This window comes from Xenopus laevis, chromosome 4S, assembly GCF_017654675.1.
Source record: "Xenopus laevis strain J_2021 chromosome 4S, Xenopus_laevis_v10.1, whole genome shotgun sequence".
In the NCBI taxonomy this organism is placed as follows: Eukaryota; Metazoa; Chordata; class Amphibia; order Anura; family Pipidae; genus Xenopus; species Xenopus laevis.
The window spans coordinates 64,233,685-64,243,535 of record NC_054378.1 but is presented as its reverse complement, the minus strand read 5'-3'; the positions used below and the strand labels follow the sequence as shown (position 1 = coordinate 64,243,535).

The window sequence follows — 9,851 nt, the reverse complement described above, 5'->3', positions numbered from 1 at the left end:
GGCAGATTCAAATAAATGATGTCATCTACAGAATTGTATATAAGGATCCCCAATGGAGTGAGTTTTCATTGGGAGAGCAATAATTTAAGGCAGGGATCCCTAACCTGTTTTACTCATTAGCCACATTCAAATGTAAAAGAAGTTGGAGAGCAACATAAACATGCAAAAAGTTTGCGGGGGTGCCAAATATGGGCTGTTGGCTATTGGTAGCCCCTATGTGGACTGACAGCCTGCAGGAGGTTTTGTTTAGCAGCAGTGTCAGACTGGGATGCTAGGGGCCCACCAGAAAATCTTAGACCATGGGCCCACTTTCCGAACTTTTATTCCTCCTCTCCTCACTAAACTTCTTTATTCACGTAACTAGTCTTTTATATCTACTTACTATATTCTTCCATTATTACACATTTTTCCCCATAAATAAACTGGGAATGACCATGAAATAGGCCAAATTTTTAGAAGTGAGAGGCCCACTGACACCTTGGCTCACCCGGAGTTTTCCTGGTATCCCGGTGGGCCAGTCTTATACTGTTTGGCAGTTCACCTGGTTTTTAAGGGTAGGACTACATGGCCGAGTTCGAAGCGTTTCCATCGGATCCGACGCTGGGCGACAAAATGCACGCGTCAAGTCGGATGCGACAGGAACAAGGTAACTAATATAAAGTCGGTTGCAAATGTCGCAAGCTGCGTCTGCATCCGACAGTCGTGTCGTATCAACCTACTTTATATTACTTACCTTGTTCCTGTCGCATACGTGCATTTTGTCGCCCAGCGTCAGATCCGATGGATAGGGTTGCCTATGGCTGATCCCAATGTTATTGATTGGGAAAAAAGAGAAATATATAGGAAGGCCAGTATTTTTTTCCAGAAAAGGTGGCAACCCTACCGATGGAAATGCTTCGAAGTCGGCTGTGTAGTCCTACCCTTATGGGTTGCTCGGTTGGGATTATGGATGTAAGGTAATACGCTATTATAGTAGCAATAAAAAGTATTTTACTATTTTAGGTGAAAAGCAAAACTTTTGGCAAATAATGTTGGTGCCATTAATGAGATGAATGCAGCACTGGGAGATGTAGCAATGGCATTTTTCTTTGGACAGCTAAATGCATGTATAAAATCATAGTACAGCTTGTTACCACCTTTAGACAAGTACAAACTTAGTGCAAAGACCTAGCCCGCTCTTAAGATGGCCATAGATGTTGAGATTTTTAAAAGATCAGATCCTGATCGTGAGACCACGATCTTCTCAGAACGATCATACAATCGTACGAATTTACCATCAACTAAAAAGACCAATTTGCCAGGAAAACAAAGGGGAGCTGCCTGCTTGGCCCTGCAAACATAGACAGATTGCACTGGGACCGACAAAGTTTTTTTGACCTGGCCGATCAATTTCCTGACAGATGTCGGTCGAAAAATCATAAGATGTACGATCGTTCGAATCCCACTAACCGCACGATAATTTCGAAGGATTGGTCGGGCTTCCCTAAAATTGGTCGTTCGGCAAGAAGAATCGTTGCATCTATGGAGAGCTTTACCTTCAGTTTATTTTAAAACAAAAGCACGCAGTTGTTCAAGGACTCACATTTCCATCACAATCTGTAAGGTTCCATAATTGTCAGCAGTGAAAGGGTTATTTACACAATGAACAGCACCTGGCAACTGTAGTCAGCCAGTCACAGGACAGCTCGCTAAGTATTGGCCCGCCCATATACTCTCGGTTCCCAAAGCAGCAGAGGAGGTCATGTGTATGACCGACAGGCTGATTTACATGAACCAATCAGCAGCGTGATACGCAAATGAGGGGAGCTGTGGTTGGTTGAGTGTGTGCGTATGAAAGCCGGGCTAGTGAGCGCGTGAGAGTTGAGTGTGTGGAGTCAGCAAGCGAAGAACACGGGACAGTGCTGAGCTATTGTGTATCGGCAATTCGGAGAACTGAGGTGAAACTTTCCAGAGCCCAGAAAGAGCCTCGTTACTAGTGTCAGCGTCCAGTTGATCTGTGCAGAGGAGTGCAACGTGCGCATCGCTATAATATGACTCTGGAGGAGCAGCTGTCTGGGGATCAGAGCATTGGAAAGTAAGATCGCTTGTTACGCTATGGTGCGGATGCTGTAGGCTGTGCTGCAGTTTTGGTTACAGTGAAGAATTTGCCTGGGTCAGTGCAGATGGATTGTGCAACATGGAAGTATTACTAGTGTGGGTGCTTGAATTTCATCCAGGGGAGGGAGGAGTGCGCTACATGTCTGGGCCTTATGTACTAATTGGGTTAAAGTGCAGTGGCCAGCAGTATAGCCTCCCACATGTGTAGCTATCGCCTTGTCCACCCAAATAGTGATCTACATGCGAAATACATAAAGGGGGATATTTGTTATATACAATGGACTACAGCTCCCAGCATCCAACACAACTCAGTGGTCCTTAGGGGGTTCTGCATTTGCCTTCAAAACTTCTCACTGTGACACTGAGTGACGTTTTTGTTCCAAAGTCAAAATATGTGCCTGAGAGATTTAATAAAGTGCTTGTTAGTGAACATCCTCACAGAGTGCCTGACTCTTGCATGGTTAAGATTCTACAGGGAACGCTCACAAGTCACGTTTGCATACTTTGCTCACAAGTATTTCTTTTCATTGGCAGGATGGAATCCGTGGGAAATGCATTGGAGGAAGTACTCCATGAAGCCAAACTGCAGAGGACCATCACCATTGGGGTGTACGAGGCTGCAAAACTCCTTAATGTGTATGTAGACCTCTTTTCTCCATAGGGCACCTTTAGCATTACTGTTGTTTTTATATAAAATGAACGTCGAGAAGTCTCTTGTGGGAACTATTCTCTTCAGATGGACTCAAACTTAGTAAAAGCACTTTAAAAGGCTAAGTTTACCCTTAAGTTACCTTTGAATAATACTTTTTAATATAAGTATCTGGTTACTAGGCTCCTGTTTGCCCTAGCAACCAGGCAGTGGTTAGAATTAACATACTTTGTCAGAGGGTGTGTGGATAGAAAAATAAGTAATAAAAAGTAACCGTAAAATTGTAGACTTAAAAACGCAATATTATTTTGATTGTCTGGGTCGGTGACTCCCAGTTACAAGATTCAGTTTTAAACTGCAAGCTGGAAAGAGCCAGAAGAGGGGAACAAAGTGGAAGACCAGTTGAAAAGCTTTTCAACTCAATGTACAAAAAGTCTATGCAAAGGTGGACTACTCCTATAAGAAGCTAGCTAGAGTCGGGGAGATTTTGTCGCCTGGCGACCAATCGCCTCTTCTGCGGGGTGACCATCTCCCTGAGCTTCCTCCCCCCTGCTATAATGAGAACGCCAGCCTCATTGATCTCACGGCACTTCGATTTCTGAAGTCGCCCAAAGTTTCCTCGTGAGGTAACTTTGGAAATCGAAGCGCTGCGAGTGCATTGGCGCTGGCGTTTTCTCATTTTTGAGGGGGGAGGCAGTTCAGGGAGATTGTCACCCCGTAGCAGAGGCGATTAGTTGCCAGGCAACTAAATCTCCCTGAATCTGCCCTTGTGCTAGCTCCCTTAATTTCACTTAGCTTTTGGAACACCTAATCATACATACCGTAATGGCAGTTTCTAATACATATTGCACTGTGTTTTGAAAAGAGGCTCATAATTGACTGTTTTCTTTACACCTCTTGTTTTCTCAGGGACCCAGACAATGTTGTGCTTTGTCTGTTGGCTACTGATGATAAAGACAATCAGGATGTCGCTTTACAGATTCATTTCACCCTGATCCAGGCATTTTGCTGTGAGAATGACATCAACATCCTGAGAGTGAGCAACATGAGTCGGCTGGCCGAGATCCTGGGCGGCTCTGACAAGCCAGGGGAACCTGCTGATCTGCATTGTATTCTAATCAACGTAGGTAACACTCGTGTGGGGGCTGCAAGGATGGGCTTGGGTGGGTTCTGTGGTTTGCATAAGGAGACAATTACCAAGGGGCTTTTTAAACAGCTTACTGTGAGTCCTTTCCATTTATCCTGTTGATTGCTATTTAAATGCTGAATAATGAATCAACACTGCTTGTTTAGCAATGCTATAGTGCTGGGATGCTCACTGCATTCCCACAAATAGTAATGCTTCCTCCTATTATGGTGAAAAGTACCATTGTTTAAAAAGCACTTATAACTCTAGGTTATGTTCCCTTTGAAAATGTGTAGGCATAGTTTATTATATGCACAGCACCGTCCTTCTCTGCATACTTTTAATCTTAATCCAATGTAGAGGTGGGAGCAGTTAGTTTCTAGTTAAAGAATCCACTGTGCAGGGCAGGAGTGCCCATACTTTAATAACGTGAGGTCTACTTTTAGTGATCTTGTCCCATTATGATCTACATCCATAAAAGCATTAGAATTCTGTTCTTAAATATTTATTTATGAGATCATAGTTATTGCTATATTTAAAAAACAACTCCTTATGTAACCTTAACTTAATAAATATCTGAATGAAACAGCAGGGTGATTTAGACAAGCTGTTTGTTGACCGTGTTTTGAGATCTTCTGATCACCAGCTAAGTCTATTGGTAGATCCCGATCCACCTTTTGGGCACCCCTGGTCTAGGGGATGTTGCCTGCAGGAAGACTTTATGCATGGGCAATGCCCACACAAAGGGATGTTCTGTTCACAGTATTTACTGTAATAATGACAGTATACAGTCTTGTATTTATCTTTATTTATATAGTTGCCTTGGCCATGTATTTGATACATCGTTCCTGAAACCAGAGAGGTCTCAGTTGGCTGTCCTAGGCTAAAACCACACATTTATCTTCTACATCAGAAGACAAAGCTGTTTAAAATGCCAAAGCTGCTCTTGTAAAGGCTGCACCTGTGTTCCTTACAGTTATAGAACTGCTGCCACACACCTACACATTCTGCTGGCAGATTATACCTTTACCACACCTACACTGCAGCCCAGTGCTTGCATTTCCCTCTGATTGCTATAGCAAAGGAACAATCGGTGCTCAGAGGGCATTGTAATCCTGTCCTGCTCTACCCTTGGTTTCTATTGCCAGTTTGTTGCCCTGTTTCTCCCCCCCCCCCCCATTAAAAATGTAGTTTCGGTAATGTAAGATTAAGGACTGGACTGCAATTTCACTGGAGAGCAAAGTCTGCTTTGTAAATAGACTATTGATTTCCTCACCTGAACTCTGGGGTTTCCCTGCTCCCGACTTGTTCCAACATGTTCTTTGCTAGTTGCACTCAACAGTTCGTCCTCACTCCTAGTGCTTCCAAAAAAAAAAAAAAATTATAAAAATCAAATTTTTAACTTTATTAATTGAAATCACCTGAAAATTCTAATTCGATCAAACCGAGTTTTTTTTTCTCAGAAAAAAACTCAAATGTCAGGAAGGCTGCAAACCACTCAAATTCATCCCTGGACCTCTCCCTTTTGACTCTTAACAGCAATCCGGTAGGTTTTAGGTGGCGAATAGTCAAATTCAAATTCTTAAAGGGCAGGAGTATGATAAATCTCAATTCAAATTTTTTGAAATAACTAGAATCGTATTTGAATAACTCCACTAGTCTAATTTGACAGTTTTGACCATTAAAAAATTTTGAAAATTCAAGTTTTCAACTCAACCCTTAATAAATCTGCCCCTTAAAGGAAAACTATACCCCCCAAACAATGTAGGTCTCTATAAAAAGATATTGCATAAACAGCTCATATGTAAAACCCTGCTTCATGTAAATAAACCATTTTCATAATAATATACTTTTCAAGTAGTATGTGCCATTGGGTAATCATAAATAGAAAATTGCCATTTTAAAAAATAAGGGCCGCCCCCTGGGATCGTAGGATTCCCTGTACTCACAAACATACCAACAAACCATACATGTTAGGTCACATGAGCCAATTAACAGACAGTTGTGTATTTTGCTTCCACACTTCTTCCTGTTACAGTTAGAGTTGAAGTATTTCTGGTCAGGTGATCTCTGAGGCAGCACAGAGACCATCATGAAATGGTGGCTCAAGGCAAGAGATGTAAAAGGGCAAGATTTACTTAAATATATATTCCAGTTTGGTAAGATTCTTTAATATGCCACTTAATATGATATGAACTATCTGTTGCTTAAGTGTTCATTTTGGGGGTATAGTTTTCCTTTAATGTTAAATTGAATGCAAAGCAGATATTTAATAACTTTTTAATGGACTATAGCGGTGTTGCTTGACTTATAAATTATTAAAAGATTGCTGCCTGCATGTTGTTGGCTACAGTTTCCACTAGAAACTGAAATTCTATTTCAATTCATATTTGTGTGATTTTTGTAGCCTAAACTTTATTTTTTTTTTTTCCCCCAGAACCCACATGAATTACAGATCAAGGATCCTGCTCTCAAAGAAGTGATTTGTTACTGCAAAGAAAGTCGTTATCTGGACCAATGGGTGCCTGTGATTAACCTGCCAGAGCGATGATCACATACAGCGTACCATTATAATTTAACTGCAGTTTAAATGAAATTTTTAAAAAAAAAAATTACTTTCAAGAAGAAAAGTAAACACTTTTCCAGGACCAGGTTCTGCCATAAAGCAAAGATTTCAATAACTCACATAAAACATCACGAGGGAGGATTTTGGGATATGCAGAAGCCGTGTAGAGGTCACTCATGAAATGGAGGACTGTTGGCCAAAAAGAACCGTGCAGAGCTGTACTTTGCACCAATGAGTATCAAAAAAGATTACCTGAAATTAAGGAGGATTGGAAAATAGTTCAGGCTGCCATATGAAATGGAAAATGTATGTTATGGCAAAGGAATAGGATTTAATTTTGTTCTAGGTTTATAAAATGTTAAATTATTTTGTTTATGCTATTGTTCTTTAATGTATTCTTTAGCAAATTGGTACAATGGCTTTTATGCAGGAAGTTGTTGAGACAAGTGAAATGAAATGTTTTTTAAATTTTATTTTATTTTTTTTACAATAAAACGTTTGAATTGGCTGAAGCGTGTAGGTAATTCTTGTGCAAACATTTAGGCAGATTGCTAAGGCTAATTGTACATGTGACCGCAGTAGCGTTTTAAAACTTCCCTGTGGATTTAAAGGTAAACTGTCATGGGAAAAGTTTTTCAAAACGCATCAGTTAATTGTGCTGCTCCAGCAGAATTCTGCATTGGAATCATTCTCAAAAGAGCAAACAGATTTTTTTTAAATCTGATATGGGGATAGACATTGTCAGTTTCCCAGCTGCCCCAGTCATGTGACTTGTGCTCTGATAAACTTCAGTGACTCTACTGCAAATTGGAATGATATCACCCCCCTAGCAGCCTAACAGAACAATGGGAAGGTAACCAGATAGCAGCTTTGAAAGTGGGGTGAGGCCTATTTTCTAGTAAATCTGTAGCTCAAATCTTGATAAGATAAAAATACTTTATTAGGACATACAAAAAGTCTAACGTGTTTTGTGGGTGGGCACTTACTCATAGGCTGTAGGTCTCCCCTTGGTACAATTAAAATACAATCACACAGTCTTAAACAATGGGTAAAGAGCTCAATACAAAAGTGACAAACCAATGGAATAAAGTTGTGTAAACTGCATCATACAATGCTGTGTCCAAAAAGAATATTCAAAAGAAAATGCAGTATACTAAACTGTGTATATAGATAGAAAACTGTATAGAGGATTATATAAAGAAATTGGAGAAATAAACATGCCCTCTAGATTAAACCATTAGCGTGGTGTGTGGGAATTACAAACTACTAATAATGGACTTTTTAAATGTAAAAATGCACCATATAAATATTAACTCCCAGCTGCAGGGCCAAATGTTTTTGATCCATACAAAAGAGTATTAAAGGTGCCACATCAAGTGAATTAATTCTAACTATAATTATTCAAAAGGCTAAACACACAAATTAGAGGTAAGTAAGAATGTTGCAATTTTAAATTCTGGAGAAACTAGAGAGGAAGATGAGTTTGGTAGCTGGGCAGTGTTACTATGTGCCAGGTCCGGAAAGTAAAATATCCTTTAATAACTGTATGTGGTTCTTGGAAACCATGTTACATCATATTCACTGTTTAAACTAGCTGGCATTCTCGTGTGCAAGAAGAAAATCTATTTCATGTCTAATGGCAAAAGTTTGGGGATTGAGTCCCCATCACAACCAGATAGCAGCTCCCCAACACAAGATAACAGCTGCCTGGGAGTTATAAGAACAGCACTCAATAGTAAAATCCAGGTCCTATGCTGGGTCTTTCTGAAAGCACATGACCAGGCAAAATGACCTGAGATGGCTGCCTACACACCAATATTACTAAAAAAAATACACTTGCTGGTTCAGGAGTTACATTTTATATTGTATAGAGTGAATTATTTGCAGTGTAAACAGTGTCAATTAGAAGTAAAAACAATATCATAAAAACCATGACAGAATCCCTTTAAGTTCTTATTGGAATGGTATCACCTGTTGGTGCCCACTGGCAGCCATTAGTCTAAGGAACCATCTATAGCTGAAAGGTGACAGGACTTATGGCTTCTCTTGAGACATTTACTGTTCCTAGACTTACAAATATTGCACAAGCTATCTTTCCTTTTTTGGCAGGGAGGGGGGGGGGGTTTATTCTTCCTCACTAGCCTGCTAGTAGAAATATTTTCAGTCTGGCCACTACCTCAAGCAAATAAACACATACACACGCTACAGCGACCAATCAGAATGTTTCCTCTGCTTCAGTTTACCTTCACCAATAATCTAATTGGCACTCTTTCTATATAATACTTGTTTACAAGTGGAAATTTTATTCTTCACAGCAATTAGGATAGGTTAATTAGTGCAACAGATACTCCCATCTTTGGGGTGTCAAGATGAGCTGAGCAACTTGAATGATTCTTTTACTTTTCACAAAGAAACAGACCACAAAATACGTAATGCAGTAAGCTGCAGCTAGTGAGAGTGATCACTTTCATATAATGCTGGGGTAAACTGCAAACCACTCTGCGGTGATCAGCTGTAATGATTGGAAAACCATCCATAGGGAAATGGCACTAAGCTATATTCATATAGGGTTATGTAATAAAAGGCACCAAGTTCCTGCCCAGGTGCAGTAACCCATAGCAACCAATTGGCAGATAGCATTTACTGGTCACCTGTTTACAGGTTTCTATGGGTTACTGCTCCTGGGCAAATTTAACGCATTTTATTACACAAAGTTAATAAAATCTATAGTTTCAAGCATTGGTGCCATTGCCATTGGACAAGTTTCGACTCTTGCCTCAGGCACATCAAAAAGCTATTCCTGATAACTTGAGGCAAAATTCAGTTTTAAATTCTCTTCTAGTGCAGAGAGATCAAGTGTGCTATATACTGTATTGAAATAATCCCATAAATAATGAGCAAATCCCATAAATTATGGACACAGGAAGGCCAGTACATTCCAATACAACATTCCACACAACAATACACTGGAGGGTTGCAAGGGCTATCATATATCACATCATATACATCACTGGTAGGAGTAAAAATATCTGCCCCCACCTCTTCTTGAACCAAGGTCAGGACTGTAATGGCTGTAATGGCTACTGACATAAGCATTGTTAATTAAGAGCATCAGTTGGAAAGTCCTGTGGGCAGATATTGGTCTTTGTTAGCTGCGCAAGCAACATTTTTGGTAGGCAGATGACCTGTACCTAAAGGCAGATGTAATTTGGCCTAGCACATTATTATATAGATAGATAGATAGATAGATAGATAGATAGATAGATAGATAGAAAGATAGATCAGGGATCATGGATCAGTTTCAACACAAATACTTGAAGAGGTTATTTTACCTTATGCCGAAGAGGAAATTCCCTTGAAATGGGTGTTTTAACAAGATAACGATCCCAAAAACATCAGTAAACGAGCAACAG

At 40.1% G+C, this 9,851-nt stretch overlaps 1 protein-coding gene across 2 annotated transcripts; it reads left to right on the top strand.

Annotated features, from left to right (window-relative positions):
- Nucleotides 1–1,847: 1,847 nt before the first annotated feature.
- On the top strand, nt 1,848–6,950 carry gadd45a.S (growth arrest and DNA damage inducible alpha S homeolog). Of its 2 annotated transcripts, none has more exons than XM_018259342.2 (4): nt 1,848–2,152; nt 2,632–2,733; nt 3,656–3,869; nt 6,310–6,946. In XM_018259342.2, the coding sequence occupies exons 2-4, from the start codon at nt 2,633–2,635 to the stop codon at nt 6,421–6,423; spliced, it is 429 nt and encodes a 142-aa protein (XP_018114831.1). In that variant the 5' UTR covers nt 1,848–2,152; nt 2,632; the 3' UTR covers nt 6,424–6,946.
- The last annotated feature ends 2,901 nt before the right edge of the window (nt 6,951–9,851 follow it).